The sequence below is a fragment of the Siniperca chuatsi genome, linkage group LG11, assembly GCF_020085105.1.
Source record: "Siniperca chuatsi isolate FFG_IHB_CAS linkage group LG11, ASM2008510v1, whole genome shotgun sequence".
NCBI lineage: Eukaryota > Metazoa > Chordata > Actinopteri > Centrarchiformes > Sinipercidae > Siniperca > Siniperca chuatsi.
The window spans coordinates 29,582,242-29,601,732 of NC_058052.1; the positions used below are offsets into that span (position 1 = coordinate 29,582,242).

The following is a 19,491-nucleotide window of genomic DNA, read 5'->3' on the forward strand; positions in this document are numbered from 1 at the left end:
TAGCTGATTATACTTCATACTTTAAGTACATTTAGCTGATAATACTTCATACTTTAAGTAACTTTAATACTTCATACTTTAACTACATTTAGCTGATTATACTTCATTTTAAGTACATTTAGCTGATAATACTTCATACTTTAAGTAACTTTAATACTTCATACTTTAACTACATTTAGCTGATTATACTTCATACTTTAAGTACATTTAGCTGATTATACTTCATACTTTAAGTAACTTTAATACTTCATACTTTAACTACATTTAGCTGATTATACTTCATACTTTAAGTACATTTAGCTGATAATACTTCATACTTTAAGTAACTTTAGCTGATAATACTTCATACTTTAAGTAACTTTAGCTGATAATACTTCATACTTTAAGTAACTTTAGCTGATTATACTTCATACTTTAAGTAACTTTAGCTGATTATACTTCATACTTTTACTGCAGTGAGGTTTGACTGCAGGACTTAAACCTGCAGTGAGTATTTTCAGAGTGGTGTCAGTACTTTTACTGCAGTAAAGGATCTGAGTACTTCTTCCATGAAAAGCCTGGATGGAAACACACTTGGTGATCTGTGACAGTTGAAGACACAGACAGATGATGTCGTCCCGCTGAAGTGTTTTGTTTCTAGTTAAATCTAGTTAAAGTAGTAGCATAGTGACAATACTCAACACCGTTTACAACTGCAGTAATACTTAGTACTTCTTCAGCCACAGTGTTTGAATTAGAAAAGCTGTGTACATTTCTGTATTATTAATGCACCAACTTCAGACTGTGTGTGGGGGGTTATGGGTGCAGACACAGTACGACACCACCAGCTCCACATAATGGCAGGTCTATTATTTTGTCCATCCAACCGAAACATCTGACGTCTACATTCGTCTTATTTTCCGCTCGGTCGAGTCGCCGTGATAAAAACATAGACAATAAAAATAAAAGGAGTTAAATTAGTGTCATCCAGCCGAGGCTCGGCCCACATCACCTCCATCTGATATCTGTGAGGCACAGCGAGGTGTAGCTGCAGAAAGCTTCGGCTGCACTCTGAAATCCTTTTTAAAGCCGGAAGGACTCGAAACTCCTGGTTTTTACATTTTCTATTCAGTGAGTCGCTGCTAAAAACTCCCTGCAGTATATTTTGCTCTGACAGCAGCAGACTGCACGGAGCAGATATGAAGCTTCCCTTCAGCACAAACACTTTCTACATAAATACAACCAGACAGTACAATCATGTCTGCAGGGAGCTCACAGACTGTCATATCTGTGTTCGCTGAGAGAGAAACATTATTTCTGTCTGTGTTCGATAAAACGGCAGGCGGGGCTTTTGCTGTTGATTTTAGGTTCTTTTCATGGTTACAACCGGCCATTCAAAAGAAAAGCTAATGATAAAAACACAACAGGTGATTATGTCACATTAAGCAGGTGGTGGACAGTTGCTTTGAAGTCATTAAAAATCTAGAGCGGGTCGTCCGCTGATCACAGGGTCGGCGGTTCGATCCCCGGCTCCTCCTGTCCACTGAGTGTCCACACTGAAGCCCAAACTGCTCCTGATGGTTGGCCAGCACCCTGCAGCACCCTGCAGCACCCTGCAGCTCGCTGCCTCAGTGTGTGTGAACGGGTGAACAAGCAGCAATATCCTTGGGAAGCGCTTTATAAACGCAGCCAGTTACCATTTAAAGAAGTAGTAGGGAATACTCGACACCTGAGCACAAGTGTAGAAATATCTGCTCAACCTGATACTGATATGTACTATTTCAGCTAGCTCTTTGTAGCCTACTGTTTGTAGCTAGCTGTTTGTCAAAAAACTAGATTGTTGTACTTTTTGCAGCTGTTATTGACTGTTTGAACAGTTTGTAGCTAATTGGTTGTACTGTAAGTAGCTAGCAGTTTGTAATGTTTTTAGCTAACTTTTTAGAGCTGTTATCGTTATCTGAAATGCTTGTAGCTAACTGTTAGCAATGTTTCAGCCAGCTGTTTTCAGCTAGCTTTTTGTAGTGTTAATAGTTAAATTTTTGTACTTTTAGTAGCTAGCTATTCACACTTTTTGTTGCTAGCCCTTTGTAAAGTTTGTAATTTGTAAAACAGTTTGTAGTTACCTGTCTGTACAGCCTGTAGCTAGCTGGATGCCAATGAACTATCCTTTGCAGGTGCTGGTACTGGTTGTACTGTAAGCAGCAAGCAGTAAGTACTGTTTTTAGCTAGCTGTTTGCACTGTTTCCAGTTAGCTATTTGTAGGCCTGTTTTGTTCCAAGTAGTTTATACTGTTTGTAGCCAGCTTTTTGTAATGATTAGGATTGGATTACTTACAACCGACTGATTGTTTTTAGTTAGCGACTTGTAGCAGTGGGTAGATAGCTAGTTGCAATTTTTAGGTTGTTGCAGATGTTTGTAGTTACCTTTTTGTCATTTTTGTTGCTAGTTGTATGTAATGTTTGTAGCTATTTGTAATGTTCTAGCTATACTGTTTGTAGATAGCAGTTTGTACTATTTGTAGCTAGTTATTTACACTCTTTTATTTAGCTTGTTTGTAGCTAGCTGTTCGAAACAAGCACCTACAGTTGATCAGTACACTGTTTGTCTTGTTTGGTCGTATACGTGCCGTACCAGCACATTTCAATTTAGCTGATAACATTTTCAGTTGATGGAGGTCATTTTCACAGTAACAGCAGTTTTACTGCCAATCTTAAAGTTTCTGTCCAAATTCTCATTTTCACAACATCCATGTTTGCTATCCTCCTCTGGGGCTGATTTTTCTAAATCACAGCTCATCAACACAACACTGTTCAGTAGGAACCTTTTAAAAAAGGTGCTGTTAGCTACGTTTTCATACAACGATGATGTAACTTTGACACAAAATGAAGGTGCCTGAACACTGACTGCGATGGATTTTCTCTCTGCAGTGAGTTTCCAGTCTCTGCAAATTGATTTTCATAGAAATGAAGTGGAACCAACAGCCGCCTGGAACGAAGGAGATCAACCTAAACACTGACAGAGGGTTTGAAAGCGAATAACAGGATCGGTAGCTGATGGGCTCAAACATGCAGAAATGTTTAAGTGCCTGACCTGAAATGAAATAATAACTACAAACTGTCAGAAAAAGGTTGCGTGAACCTTTTACTTTCTGAGAGGCATCAGAGCTGAAAGCTACTGTTTCTGTTTCTGAACATTTGAGGGCAGATTGTTTTCTGGCAGGAAGGAAGAAGAAAACCTTTTAAAGTGTCTTTGTTGTTTGTGTCTCGCGGCTCCAGCAGCTCTCAGCACTGACAGGTTGGACTTTAAAAACTCCAGGAGGAGAATAATCCACTTACAGGAGCGCTGACTCTGCCCCCTGCGGGGGGGCAACTGCTGCCATGGCAACAGGAGGAGGAGGGTGGTCACCATGGTCGCGTGCAGGATGTGGATTCAGAGTCGCAGCTGTGTGATGTTTCTGAGAGTTTCATCAGACTCAAACACTCGACTCACATCAGTGTTTCTTGTGTTTTCATCATGGAGCTCCAACAGGGGCCGAAGGTCAAAACATCAAAACACCTTACGATCAGCTGTTCTCATCTTACAGTGCGAGTGTGTTTTCAGGGATCAGTTCCAGGTTTTAAACTGGATTTTACCGGCTGACGGTCGACCAGTAGAGAAACAGTCACATTAAAGGCTCCAGTAAGAGCATCATCAGCTGCAGTCCGATACAAACCGGTTCAACATGAGCTCCAGCTCCACCAGCTGCAGCAGCAACATCCTGCTTTACATTAATGCACGAGGAATAATAACCTGATGATAGAATATATAACAGCACAGCAGCCACAGGGACGCTGCACTGCTTTAATGGCTTTTTCCTGATCACACTCGCACACTTTCACTGCAGCAGAGTGTTTTACAGTGTGTGTGTCAGTGCTTTTAAGGTGGAGAATGTGATTCTGGAGAAATCCAATACCATGATACAGAGCGAACAACGACACAGCAAGTAATGTAACTAACGTTAGCTAGGTTGGGGTTAGCAAAAAGCTCGGTCCGAGCCTTTTTGTGCGTTTACAGAGCCGGAGGTTTTTTCAGCGCTCACACTGAACGCACAACTAGCGGCCTGAAAGGTTCTCAACGCCAAATACTTGAAAACATGACAAATGTTCAAGTTTGATCCATATTTAGAGGTCCAGACCTTGTTTATACCGAGGCAACATAAAACCTGACTGACACTCGCTGTATAAGGTCTGGATCTGGATCTTCTGTCCTCTTCCAGGTGTCCGTGGTGGAGAGGAGGTCATGTGACTCACACATGTGACACCTTGCGCGACGTCCTCCCGGATCCATATTCTCCATATACGTTAAAATCTATTTGTAATTTTGTCATCCCGATTGTCCATACTGTAACTTTATTATGTTGGTCTGTTCTGTCCACACGACATCTATTTCCTGTCTGTCCGTCCGAGGGATCCGTCCTCTGCTGCTCTTCCTGAGCTTTCTAACATTTTTGCCCTGTTAAAGGCTTTTTTTGGGGAGTTTATCTTTATCTGAACCGAGGGTCTGAGGACAGAGGGGGTCGTCTGCTGTACAGATTGTAAAGCTCCCTGAGGCAAATCTGTGAATCGTGATATTATATATATAAATAAAACTGACTTGACAGTAGACTGTAAGGAGAAAGACCTGACACCCCCGAACTCTCTCTCTCGTTCTCTCATCTGAAGCCCTCCAGTCTGTCGGGCAGTCTGTCACACTGAGCTTTTATTTCGAAGTGCTGGTATTTATGGAGTGATTTTTACAGACTGCTGAAGCCGAACGAGTGTGTTTGATCCCGGCAGAGCGAGTCAGGGTGAATCTGTGTCGGGAAAAACCAGCAGCAGGTCTGAAGCTTCTCTGAAGGATTTACAGGAAATAAAACCTGTCAGAGAAGATCTGCTGGACTCTGCCGTCAGTAGAGTCAGAGTAACGGCGCTGCGCAGATTCACTCGTTTTACATCTGAGACACTCACAGCCGATAAATACATCTTTAAAAATTCAGCTGCATAAAACCTGCAGTTTCATTAGAGATGACTGCAGTGTAAACAGGCAAAACTTCACTCAGAAACTGTCAATACAGGATTTAATCAGCATTATTGATCGGCCACACAGGATCATGAACAGAGACTCTGAACAACTGTTTGATTAGTTTTCTCTGGAAAATGATATAAGCAAACCGAAACTCTAAACACGTCAAACTGATCAGCAAAGTATTGATCACAGATTCTGACATTCACGCTCTTCATCAAACAGCCATAAAGACACAGTGACAGTGTGAAGTGTCTGACCCTAAAACGTGCAGGTCTTTCCAAACATATCTGCAGCGTTTGTTTGGACATGTAACCTCTTATTTCTAACGAGTCAAAACATCCATCAGACAGAGACGAGTCAAAACATCCATCAGACAGAGACGAGTCAAACATCCATCAGACAGAGACGAGTCAAACATCCATCAGACAGAGACGAGTCAAACATCCATCGGACAGAGACGAGTCAAACATCCATCGGACAGAGACGAGTCAAACATCCATCAGACAGAGACAGAGACGAGTCAAACACCCATCGGACAGAGACGAGTCAAACATCCATCGGACAGAGACGAGTCTGAGTCAAACATCCATCAGACAGAGACGAGTCAAACATCCATCGGACAGAGACGAGTCAAACATCCATCAGACAGAGACGAGTCAAACATCCATCAGACAGAGACGAGTCAAACATCCATCGGACAGAGAGCCAAAGTCAAACATCCATCGGACGGAGACGATCAGACCAAAGTCAAACATCCATCAGACGAGACGAAGCCAAACATCCAGAGTCAAAACATCCATCAGACAGAGACGAGTCAAACATCCATCAGACAGAGACGAGTCAAACATCCATCAGACAGAGACGAGTCAAAACATCCATCAGACAGAGACGAGTCAAACATCCATCGGACAGAGACGAGTCAAACATCCATCAGATGGAGACGAGTCAAAACATCCATCAGACAGAGACGAGTCAAACATCCATCGGACAGAGACGAGTTAAACATCCATCGGACAAACAGAGACGAGTCTGAGTCAAACATCCATCAGACAGAGACGAGTCAAACATCCATCGGACAGAGAGGCGAGTCGAAGTCTGAGTCAAACATCCATCAGACAGAGACGAGTCAAACATCCATCAGACGGAGACGAGTCCGAGTCAAAACATCCATCAGACAGAGACGAGTCAAACATCCATCAGACAGAGACGAGTCAAACATCCATCAGACAGAGACGAGTCCCAGTCAAAACATCCATCAGACAGAGAGAGTCTGAGTCAAAAATCCATCAGACAGAGACGAGTCAAACATCCATTGGACAGAGAGACGAGTCAAACATCCATCAGACGGAGACGAGTCAAACATCCATCAGACAGAGACGAGTCAAAACATCCATCAGACAGAGACATCCATCAGACAGTCAAAAACATCCATCAAACAGAGAGAGTCAAACATCCATCAGACAGAGACGAGTCAAACATCCATCAGACAGAGACAAACATCCAGTCAAAACATCCATCAGACATCCATCGGACGAGAGAGACGAGTCAAACATCCATCGGACGGAGACGAGTCAAACATCCAGAGTCAAAACATCCATCAGACAGAGACGAGTCAAACATCCATCAGACAGAGACGAGAGTCGAGTCAAACATCCATCAGACAGAGAGTCGAGTCAAAACATCCATCAGACAGAGAAACGACGAGTCAAAACATCCATCGGACAGAGACGAGTCAAACATCCATCAGACAGAGACGAGTCAAACATCCATCCATCAGACAGAGAGAGACGAGTCAAACATCCATCGGACAGAGAGACGAGTTAAACATCCATCAGATGGAGACGAGTCAAAACATCCATCAGACAGAGACGAGTCTGAGTCAAACATCCATCAGACAGAGACGAGTCAAACATCCATCGGACAGAGACGAGTCTGAGTCAAACATCCATCAGACAGAGACGAGTCAAACATCCATCAGACGGAGAGTCAGTCAAAACATCCAGTCAAAACATCCATCAGACAGAGAGCGAGTCAAACATCCATCCATTGGACAGAGAAACGAGTCAAACATCCATCAGACGGAGACGAGTCAAACATCCATCAGACAGAGACGAGTCTGAGTCAAAAATCCATCAGACAGAGACGAGTCAAACATCCATTGGACAGAGACGAGTCAAACATCCATCAGACGGAGACGAGTCAAACATCCATCAGACAGAGACGAGTCAAACATCCATCAGACGGAGACGAGTCAAAACATCCATCAGACAGAGACGAGTCAAACATCCATCGGACAGAGACGAGTCTGAGTCAAACATCCATCAGACGGAGACGAGTCAGACATCCATCAGACGGAGACGAGTCAAAACATCCATCAGACGGAGACGAGTCAAAACATCCTTCAGACAGAGACGAGTCAAACATCCATCGGACGGAGACGAGTCTGAGTCAAAAATCCATCAGACAGAGACGAGTCAGACATCCATCAGACGGAGACGAGTCAAACATCCATCAGAGTCAAAAACATCCATCAGACGGAGTCAAAACATCCATTCAGACAGAGATGAGTCAAACATCCATCGGACGGAGACGCGAGTCAGAGTCAAAAATCCATCAGACAGAGACGAGTCAAACATCCATCAGACGGAGACGAGTCAAACATCCATCAGACAGAGACGAGTCAAACATCCATCAGACGGAGACGAGTCAAAACATCCTTCAGACAGAGACGAGTCAAACATCCATCGGACAGAGACGAGTCTGAGTCAAACATCCATCAGACAGAGACGAGTCAAACATCCATCAGACGGAGACGAGTCAAAACATCCATCAGACAGAGACGAGTCAAACATCCATCGGACAGAGACGAGTCAAACATCCATCAGACGGAGACGAGTCAAACATCCATCAGACGGAGACGAGTCAAACATCCATCAGATAGAGACGAGTCAAAACATCCATCAGACGGAGACGAGTCAAACATCCATCAGACAGAGACGAGTCAAACATCCATTGGACGGAGACGAGTCCGAGTCAAAACATCCATCGGACAGAGACGAGTCAAACATCCATTGGACGGAGACGAGTCCGAGTCAAAACATCCATCAGACAGAGACGAGTCAAACATCCATCAGACAGAGACGAGTCCCAGTCAAAACATCCATCGGACAGAGACGAGTCAAACATCCATCGGACAGAGACGAGTCCGAGTCAAACATCCATCAGACAGAGACGAGTCAAACATCCATTGGACAGAGACGAGTCAAACATCCATCAGACAGAGACGAGTCAAACATCCATCAGACCGAGACGAGTCAAACATCCATCAGACAGAGACGAGTCAAACATCCATCAGACAGAGACGAGTCAAACATCCATTGGACGGAGACGAGTCAAACATCCATCAGACAGAGACGAGTCCGAGTCAAAACACCCATCGGACAGAGACGAGTCAAAACATCCATCGGACAGAGACGAGTCAAAGTCAGACATCCATCAGACCGAGACGAGTCAAACATCCATCAGACAGAGACGAGTCCGAGTCAAAACATCCATCAGACAGAGACGAGTCCGCGTCAAAGAACAAAACGCCTAGAAGACTCTAAGAATAGACAAATCGTCAGTATGTTGTTTGTATTGTGGCTGTGATGGGACGCTAGCAGCACTTTACACTGTTTGCTTTTGGTGTTCGTCAATGTTTTATTAGTTCATATGTTATGATTTGCTTTGTCACTCAGTTGTTTTTGAGGCTTTGTACATAACGCTGGTTCCTTCTGTCAGTAACACTCCTGCTGTTTGATTCTCACTGAAATAGTTTTGCCTGCAGGACGTTTTTCTGTCCCTGAGGAGACTGTCGCTATCTCTGCCTCCTTTTTGTTGACAACCTTGCTTGTCCTTTCCCAGAATGCTCTGCTATTTGTTCAGGACTCTTCCTCTATCTGATAATCCACACAGATCTGTTATGTCTGTTTATATCAGCTCTCAGCAGGCCGAGAGGCGGCATCAGACGCCGTCTCCCTCCCGTCTGCTTGTGTTTCTGCACGTCTGTGTTTGTTAAAAAGCTGCAAAGTGAATGAGATCTGACTTCAGATCAGCAGACGCCTCTCGGCCCGGCAGGCTGAGACTCGTCTTCACCTGGAACGAGGTGCAGCTTTTTAAATGTTTTCAGGTGAGAGTGAAGAGGCAGTTCAGACACAGTCGATCCTGACAGACGACACGCTGGGAAACAAGATTAACTCTGCAGAGAAATATTTCAGATTCAGTGAAAATGTCCTGATATTTTTTCTGACTGCATGCTTCATTGATTGGGTTGTGGCCTGCGGCAGCAGTACAAGATCATCGCAGCACATTTAATCAGAATCTCTGCAGCAGATTTTAAACATCTGACTGTGAACTAAGGTGTTGCACCGACCGACTGAAGACGTCACCCTTCATAAAAAAGATATTCCTTCGTTCAGTGTTTTGATGACGGTGGTTGAGAGCGAGAGAGAGTCTAATACGTCGCTCCAAAATGTCCAATAGGTGTTCAACCACCTGAAGGACTCCTAAAATCTCCTAAATAACCACTAGAACCACCTAAAGGAACCATAGAGACTGCTCAGTGACCACTAGAACCTCCCTGATGACCATTAGAACCACTTATTGGACCGGTAGAACCTCTTCGGTGACCACTATAACCTTCTGAACGATGCCAGAAGCTGAAACCTCCTAAGGGACCCCTAGAACCCACTCAGTGACCACTGGAACTTACTTAAGGACCATTAAAACCTCCTTAAGGGGTACTAGAACCTCCTTAAGGACTACTAGAACCACCTAATGGACTACTAAAACCCTTGTCGATGACGATGACCACGAGGACCCTCAATGACCACTAGAAGCTCCTTAAATAACCATGAGAACCTCTTAAAGGACTCCTGAATAAAAGACCCCTAAAATCTTCTTAAATGACCACTACAACCACCTACAAGACCCCTCGAACCTCCTAAAGTACCTCTAGAATCTTGACCATGGCTTTCCTTCCATATAATCATCTGTCTCTGTGAATATTGATGATATATTGATGTGAATATATTGATGATTCACAGAGAGCTTTTCAGTGTAGCTCCTCTTTGCTCCTCTGATCTCCTTCGTTAGTTTCTGGCCTTGTTATACAGGATTCTGTAGGCCTCCTCCTCGGCCTGACGAAGCTGCCTGAGTTTAGCTGTAAACCAGTGCTACTGTCACCTTCATTGGCGGGTGGGATGTCTTTGATCCACAGCCAAAATCATCAGGTGTTTCATAACAAAGAAAGATTCACCAATCAATAACCAATTATCTGCCAATCAGTTGAGAATATTTCACCTGATTCTTGTGTTTTCCACTTGCTGGTTTTGAGGAACCACTCGGGTTTAGTTTTCTGGTTGGGGGGTTTTCAGCTGTAACTGGATCTTTCTGTGACGACGTTTGGAAGCTAAATCTGACCTACGGCCGGCGGTGGACCGCCGCTCAGATGGCGGGGTGGGGGTGGGTGGGCGGTGGTGGGGAGTGGGTGGTGGGCGGTGGGTGGTGGGCGGTGGTGGTGGGGGGGAGTTGGTGGTGGGTGTTGAGGGGTTGATGAGGGTCTAACCTGCTGAATGAACTGCAGCAGAAGCAGCTGGGAGATTCCTCTGCGCTCTAAACTGTGAGTGTATGTGTCAAACCACCTGCCTCACAATGCCTCTCTGTTTACCCGGGGAGAAGAATGGAGGGGGGGTGGGGGGGGGGACCTTGACCCCTCCCTCACCACAGCAGCTGAGGACCCCCTCCACCTCCACCCCCCATCCCCGATTTAACATTCAGACGGAGTTTAAATGGAAGATTCAGGAGTCACATATTTCCCTCCTACGTCCTTGTTTACTTCACTTCCTCCTTCTTCTTTTACCGCTTCCTTTGCTTTCAGTCGCTTCATCTTCTCTTTGCTTCTTCTTTCCTTCATCGTCCCCGTCTTCCCTGCGATACCAGCACACACACAAACACACACACACTCTCTTAGTGCCAGACAAGAAGCCAAACGTCTGATTGATGAACGCTGAGGTCGACCTTTGACCTCAACATGCAGCCAATCCGGTCCGAGGACAAACATGGAAATGTGTTTCTGGTACTTTATACTTTGAACGTGCTTTGTTTCTGAGTACGGAAGCATTATATCACATTTTAATGAGGCCACTCTGCTGTGCTGCGATTAGTCGGCCTGTTGATGGTTTGAATTCAATTTCAAACACAGGAAACTAAGAAACTAAGAAACTGTATTGTGTGTGTGTGTGTGTGTGTGTGTGTGTGTGTGTGTGTGTGTGTGTGTGTGTGTGTGTGTGTGTGTGTGTGTGTGTGTGTGTGTGAGTGTGTGTGTGTGTGTGTGTGTGTGTGTGTGTGCGTATAGACCACCTTTGCAAGTGAATCACAGGAAGTCCTTGTGTACTTTCCAACACTTTCCTGTTTTCGAGTCGTTTTGTTTTGAAATCTCTTTCTCTCGTACTTTGTTTGGTAAAATGAGATAAAAGCAGCGAGACACAAAAATTCGTCTCGCTAGCTGGCTTTCATCAAGCCAGCTAGCTCGACACACCTGGACTCACCTGCTGTTTGTTCCCTTGAAGGTCGGCTGTGCTGTAGCTGGACGACGGCGGAAATTCGCGACGGGAAATGTACGCAAAGGCGGTCGGTTTTAATGGTTTTTGTTTCGTTTTAGAGTTTTGTTTGAAGTATTTTACCCTTTTTTTAAACACACGCACACACACACACACACACACACCTTTGTCACGTACCTCAGGTAGTCTGAGCCGAGGTTCGATCCCACGGCTCCACGTCGCTGGTCGGAGTCCTTCCCCGCTGGACCGTCTTCAGTACTGATGAACACGAACAGCCGGAGAGACAAAGACGATCAGACGGAGAGGAACCTGCAGGAGACTCACCTCCATCAGCCTGGAGACAAACCTGAGGACGGACGGACTCTCTGGCTTCTGAGTTTCTAGTCGTGTTGTTGTTGAGCTTCTTTCGAGCTGCTTGTCTCATCATTTACAAGTAAAACCAGATCCTCCTGTGGGCTCTGATGGTCTAGTGATCAGGACTCCTGGATTCCACCCAGGTGGTCTGGGTTCAAGTCCAGGTTTGGGAGAAGATGGTGTAGCTGCTCTTGTTTTTTTTTTTTTTTTATATTCCAAGTGAAGAAGAAATGATTTGAATCCACAACTTCTCTGTTACCAAACCTGCTTCTGAACCAGCAGGGACCAGAACTTTCTGAGCTACATCAGAGGAGAAAGAAGATCAGGCTGATGGAGGAAGCTGCATAAAAAAAACTTTACAGAGTCCCAACACGAAGAGCAGAAGCACCTGGATCCTGGATCAGGACCAGTACTGCACCAGCTGTAGCTAAAAGCGTGGTTTTTCCATGTGGACCCTGGTGGGAGCTGTCAGCGATGTGCAGGTTCATGCAGGAATCAACAGATGGACTTTCTGCCTGTTGAGTCGTATCAGGTCCAGATTCACCGGCTGTTCCTACACTGTGGTCCCACGCGGTCCAGTGGTTAGGGTTCCTGCTTTATACCCAGCTGGTCTGGGTTCAAGTCCTGCTGTGGGAATCATTTATATTAAATACGATTTTGCACCATAAATACACGACATTTGGGTTTTGTTTATTCTCTTTTGGGGGTCTGAAGTTGATCGTTACAGATGGCTTTTCTGGACTCTTGAGTTGTGTAAATACAATGAAGCGTAAGATACAAGCGTCTCTGTGGACTAGCGGTTAGGACACCTGGCTCACACCTGAAGGCCGGGGGTTCAGTTCCCGCTGTAGGAAAAGATGGCGTTAGTTTATATTCTGATGTTATGAAAGAAACTGTAATGTTTAATTAAAGCGGAGCAGTGGAGACAGAAAATACAAATTAATGCGACTCCAGCAGGAAGTTACATTTCTTCTTCAGATGGTTAAATCTCTCTCCCCCGCACTCAGTGGGGGGGGGGGACAGGTGAGCAGGAGGGCGGGGCAGCCAGGTGATGGGGAATGCAGGTAAATGAACAGAGAGACCTGTCCCTTTAAATCTGCAAGTGACACGTTATACAGTATCAATTCTGTGTGATAATCTTTGATCTGAACGCAGTTTGTGGACTTCGGCTTCTTCCAGATCTCGTTGTTCCTGATGGATCGATAGTTTTATTGATTATTCTACAGAAGAAGAATTTGTTGCATCGCTCTAATTTAACATTTAAACTGCAGCCAGCTGACAGTGAGGCGTTCACTGGCCGTCAGGTATCTGAGCTTTGCACCTGATGCTGCGTTCAGGTCATCAACACGGCTGATCGATGTTGGTCCTGTGGATTAAAACACTGATTATTGATCGATAACATTGATTTATGGTCTGTGGCTGATGTGAGACGTTCAGGTTTGTTTGGTTTTCAGGAAGTCAGAGTTCCTCAGACGTGACGACGAGTCGGATGATAAACGATCTGAAGTCCTGCTGATCGGTAAAAGGGTTTAAAAACAGGAACCAATCGATATCAGATGATTTTCAGATCATATTAAGTTATTGATCAGTAAGACGTGTGACTGAAGTTGCTCTTCATCTCTCTGATTTACAGGTTTTTGATTCTGGTTGGGAAACATGTCAGAGAGACACCAGCAGCTGCTGGGACTCAAACCAGTGGCGTGTTCTCCATAGCTCCCATAGCTCCCATAGCTCCCATAGCAGAGGACAGTGGGGGGATCTGCATTGTTGTGGAGCAGCTGGACATTGTCTTCGTCTTTCCGCTCTGCAGGGAGACGATAATCTGCTCAACAGCTGCTCTGTGAGCGCGTGTGTTCCTGTCCTCGTGAGACCAGTCTGAGCTTCGAGACGATCTGATTGGTGGAACAAAGTCAGACAGGTTGTTATTCCTCAGGGCTCGGGAGGTGGAGCAGGTCGTCCTTTCATCTCAGGGCCGACGGTTCGATCCCCGCCTCCTCCCGTCCACACGTCAGTGTGTCCTTGGGCAACGCCCTGAACCCGCCCCCGGGGGTTGGCCAGCAGCGTGCACGTTGGTGCGTGAGTGTGAATGAGACTGTAAAGCTTCGTCTGACCTCGTTAAAGGCAGCACAGCAGCCGTTTCTGAACTCTTTCTGAAGATTGCAATGATTTAAATGATTCTTTTGGCGTTTTATTAGTTAGCAACGGTGCTAAAGCAAAACAGTGGCTGGACTTGAACTGCCGCCGTCCCGACCCCCAAAGCACAGGGTCTCCCTGGAAACCTTGTTGTTCACGTCCACGATGAACGGCGTCACACGCTTTCATGGAGCTCCGAAGTGTTCAATATTACATAAACAATGATGAAATAAATAATCACATGAATAAAGTGAGGAAGGTATTTTATGGGCATTTTCTGCCTTCACTGGACAGAGTGCAGAGGTGACGGGAGCACGAGAGGCAGACTTCTTTATTATTTTATTTTTATTATATTATTATTTTTATTTCTTTCCATAATTTTATTTTGTGTCATTTAGCCTATTTCATTTTTTATTCTGTTTTTATGTGTGTTCCTCAGTCAGTTCTGGTGTGTTGACACATAAAACCTCACTGTATCTACCAGATACTGTTTTGGTGTAAACAGACAAGTTCACACTGAAACATTCTGTGGACTCAACAAACCACCTGCAGACAGAACTGAGGGCCTCTGACTCAACAAACCACCTGCAGACAGAACTGAGGGCCTCTGACAATACAAACCACCTGCAGACAGAACTGAGGGCCTCTGACACATTAAACCACCTGCAGACAGAACTGAGGGCCTCTGACTCAACAAACCACCTGCAGACAGAACTGAGGGCCTCTGATAAACCTGATCTGATATTTCTAGACTCAACATATCTTAAACTGTTTTAGGCCGAAAACTAAATAAAATAAAATAAATATTTATTAATATCCAGAGATAATTCTACAGTTACATTTTGTGTTCTTGTTAAATACTCCTTTATTTGTACAGAGTTTGGTTGGAGGCTGCTCATCATCCTGTGAAGTTAGAAACAAGTGAAACACTGAAACAGGAACAAATCAATCACATCTACACACACACCTGATCAGATCACATGACAACACACACACACACACACACACACACACACACCTGATCAGATCCCCTGACAACACACACACACACACACACACACACCTGATCAGATCCCATGACAACACACACACACACACACACACACACACACACACACCTGATCAGATCACATGACAACACACACACACACACACACACACACACACACACCTGATCAGATCACATGACAACACACACACACACACACACACACACACACACCTGATCAGATCACATGACACACACACACACACACACACACACACACACACACACACACACACTCTGTCTAGTCTTGATCCTACTGCCATCTGCTGACCATTGTCTCTCCTTCGGGGGGGGGGAGGAGCTAAATACTCTCCTGGCTGCAGGGCGGGGGTCCTGGCTGCAGGGCGGGGGTCCTGGCTGCAGGGTCCTGGCTGCAGGGCGGGGGTCCTGGCTGCAGGGCTGGGGTCCTGGCTGCAGGGTCCTGGCTGCAGGGCGGGGGTCCTGGCTGCAGGGCTGGGGTCCTGGCTGCAGGGCGGGGGTCCTGGCTGCAGGGCTGGGGTCCTGGCTGCAGGGCGGGGGTCCTGGCTGCAGGGCGGGGGGTGCTGGCTGCAGGGCTGGGGTCCTGGCTGCAGGGCAGGGTGGGGTCCTGGCTGCAGGGTCCTGGCTGCAGGGCGGGGGATGCTGGCTGCAGGGCTGGGGTCCTGGCTGCAGGGCGGGGGTCCTGGCTGCAGGGCGGGGGTGCTGGCTGCAGGCCGGGGAGTTCAGTCCACACCTTACAGTAGACTCTGAATGGTGGTTTTGCTACTTCTACTAAAGTTTCAAACATCATGTCGGAGGAAACGGGAAGCTTTAGTCTCTTTTCCCTCCGCACTCTGAGCTCCACCTGTGGACTTCCACGGACTAAGGTGTGTGACGTCAGCGCGCAGGACGTGTGACGGAGGGTGGGGTGTTAAAGGGGGGGATCGGGATTCCTGAGGATTACCCGTCATGCCCCGCGGGTAAAGATGGCGACAGCTGAGCAGGGCAGCAGATCAACTTTATCCGAGCGGCTCTGAGTGGATTTTCTTCCGACGGACGGAGCGTCTCGGCCGGCTGCTTCTCTTCCCGCCGCTCGCTGCTGCTGCCTCCCCGCTCGGATCTCCTCCTCAGCCGGACTTCAGCGCTCCTCCCCGGCCTCGGATCGGTTCGGAGCCCCCCTCCCTCCCTGCTCGCCCCGCCGGAGGAGCAGACCGGAGCTCCGGCTAAAGTTTCCTCTCCTCTCCGCTCTCTGGGATTTGTTTGCGGAGAGAAGCCGCGCCGCCCGGCCGCACAGGTGAGCGCAGACCCGGTTATCGGTAGTTACGGAGGAGTGTGTGGAGGTGAGCGGCTCCGATGTGTCGGTTTATTCGGTGTCGGTCGGTGTTCAGGGACAGTTGGGTGCAGCTTGTGCGGTGAACTGGGCCACAGTCAGACCCGCAGCAGGTCTGAGCGGGTTTATCTCGGTTTAACGGACCGTTGGAGGGTGGTGTCGGTGTGGTGTTCAGGGACGGTCCGGCCCGGTGTTGGGCCGAGAGAGCCCCGCGGTGTCTGTCGTGTCTGTCCCCGTCAGCCTGTCAGACAGAACTCAGGGCTGCACCGAAACCTGGTTCCGGTTTAGAGACCGGACATCACTGACTCATTCAGAGTGTGTGTGTGTGTGTGTGTGTGTGTGTTTGCATACAATACACACCTAGTTCACTTCATCGTATCCACCTGCACTCCCAAACAGCCAATCACAGGGCTGGATTACCAACTGGGCAAACTTCCAGGGGCCCCAGACCCTCAGGGGCCCCAGACCCTCAGGGGCCCCTGAGGGTCCGACTCACAGCCTGTCAGTCAGTTTCTGAAGCTGCGAATTTATTCCGAATATCAGAAATCTGCAGCTGTAAAGCATCAACTCCACCTGAGCGGTTACCATGACGCCAAGCCGTTCCCGTTGCGTTGGTCTTCAGTCAGCGTAAACCAGAACCCTCCACCTGAAGCGGGTTCACCTAAACCAGGTGGTTGGTTAAGGTGATTAAAGGTGTTTTTGTTGTTTCACAGCGAGCTAATAAGTGGAAATGTCTGCGTCGCTGTTGTCGCCGTGGAAACCGCTCATGAATAAAGTCGCTGGTTCCAGCGCGGATCAGCTGTTTTCGCCCGTATCACATCGCAGGAACTGAATCTGAGGTTTTTTTAACGTTTTTTGACCGTCTCAGGGGTCAGAGGTCAGGCTGTCTGGAGCCGCACAACAACAAATCAATGTTAAATATCAGACCTGCTGTGTAGGTGTGTTCAGGTGTGTTCTTATATCCCCACCAGGACTTTAACCTGAATGCAGACTAACCCACGGGGTCTTGTGTCACCGTGGGGACAGGCGGCTTTTTGAGGGTTAAGACTTGGTTTTAGGGTTCAGGTTACAGTTAGGTGAGGGGTCGGGGGTTGGGGGCCCGGGAAAGCATTATGTCAAGCATTATGACTGTCCCCCACATGAATAGTGAAACAAACGTGTGTGTTCAGGTGTGATCTCAGCTCTGAGTCTTAATAATAATAATAATAATAATAATAATAATAATAATAAAATAAATAATCATGTCTTTACAGCAGCCTGAGACGATCTGAAGACACTATAGATAAACGGTGAGGAAGAGAGATTCTACGTGTTTCTTATTAAATCCTTCGCGTTCAGACTCAAACCAGCAACACGTCGGTCCGTCTCTCAGTGCCGTCTCACTTCCTGTCTGCGGCGCTCAGCTGCGAGCCCATTGGTTCCTGCTGAAGACCTTTAAAAACACAGATCTGTAGTTTCCTGTTTAAAAGGCTCAGTAGTTTCCTCAAACAGCTGCTCGCTGTAGTTTCTATCAGACCAACAGGAGGAAACAGAGCATCTGTTGGGGACTATTTCCAGCGGCGGATGAATCCACATGTGGTGCTGTAGTGAGTGTTTGGGGCAGCAGGACGGTGTGTGTGGGGCGGAGGCACTGATCTGAATGTTTTACTAATTTTAATTTACCTGAAGCCTGATTAATGTTGTCATGACAAAGAGCAGAATTATTTGTCTATGAAAAGATCAAAGCCTTTATTGTGACGCATGTGTCAATATTTGAAAAATGATGATAATAATAATAATAATAATAGTAATTTGTGTAAAATAATTTGGTATTGATTTCATTTAAACCACCAGCCGTCACGCTGATCCTGTGGAGCTATACTGCGCTGTTGCTAGGCAACAGTCTGAGTCTGTGTTTTCTTTATGATGTCAGCAAACACTGACAGGAAGTGAAATCGGAGCCACCTTGAGGGAAACTGAACAGGATCAGATTCTGACTGTTCATGATGGTGCTTCATCAGTTGTTTGACGTGGACTGGTCTGGACTCAGCTGGTCTGGACTCTGCTGGTCTGGTTTTATGAGATTTCAACACAGAGCTAATGAAAGAGACAGACGTGTGTGTTAAACTGTGTTTGGAGGGTTAATGAAGAGGAGAGAGTTCACGGCTGACTGCGAGACGCCATCTGTCACCGTGTTTTCCACTGAGAGGGAATCTGAGCTGTGTGTCCTGCTGTGTTCACCTGCTCAGGTGTCTGTTTCAGGCTCAGATGAAGTGCGTTTGGTTTCATGTTCAGGTGAGTCACGTCTATGTCATACGAGCTCAATTTATCAGGAAACTGTGAAGGTGACATCAGAATGAGGCCGTGTCCCAGTTCCACTCCAGACACTGTTTTTAAGCAGAGATTTAACATTTGCTTCAAGACAGTGGTCATCCAGGGAGAAGGCCAGCGGTCGCCCCGAGAGAAGGACTGTGGTCACCCGGGGAGAAGGCCAGTGGTCACCCCGAGAGAAGGACTGTGGTCACCCGGGGAGAAGGCCAGTGGTCGCCTCGAGAGAAGGACTGTGGTCATCCAGGGAGAAGGCCGGCGGTCGCCCCGAGAGAAGGACTGTGGTCATCCAGGCAGAAAGACGGCGGTCCCCCGGGGAGAAGGACTGTGGTCGCCCCGAGAGAAGGACGGCGGTCAACCGGGGAGAAGAACGGCGGTCATCCGGGGAGAAGGACTGCGGTCGCCCCGAGAGAAAGACGGCGGTCGCTGCTATTAAGATGGAAGCTCATTATGATGCAAACATAAGCCACACAAAGATATTATCCACCCCACCCACCAGCTGCCCTGATGGAGGCACCATCCGTGCAGTGACGTCACCACCCAATACAGGCTCTGTTCACCCTGATATGAAAACATCCTCATACAAAACACAGGCTGTTGTTCATCAGCATGTGCAGAAACATAAAGATACTGAGAGCTGGTGTGTCTTTAACAATAAAACAGTAAAACTGAACAACAGTCATAAAGACAACATGAAGCTGAAGAGCAGCATCTTCACCGTGTGACAGATTTCATGTTCA

General features: G+C 46.7%; 2 protein-coding genes across 2 annotated transcripts in view; both read left to right on the plus strand.

Annotated features, from left to right (window-relative positions):
• Window positions 1-15,816: 15,816 nt before the first annotated feature.
• tjap1 (tight junction associated protein 1 (peripheral)) overlaps window positions 15,817-19,491 on the plus strand; it is a 36,971-nt gene continuing 33,296 nt past the window's right edge. The window contains 1 exon segment of the mRNA XM_044213533.1: window positions 15,817-16,408. The gene's annotated coding sequence lies outside the window, so the exon portion shown is untranslated.
• LOC122884119 overlaps window positions 17,961-19,491 on the plus strand; it is a 3,637-nt gene continuing 2,106 nt past the window's right edge. Inside the window, exons 1-2 of the mRNA XM_044213534.1 lie at window positions 17,961-18,718; window positions 18,846-19,491. The exon at window positions 18,846-19,491 is cut by the window's right edge and continues 2,106 nt beyond it. Coding sequence (XP_044069469.1) covers window positions 18,711-18,718; window positions 18,846-19,476 — 639 coding nt within the window. The 5' untranslated portion in view covers window positions 17,961-18,710 and the 3' untranslated portion in view covers window positions 19,477-19,491. The remainder of the gene's footprint in view (window positions 18,719-18,845) is intronic.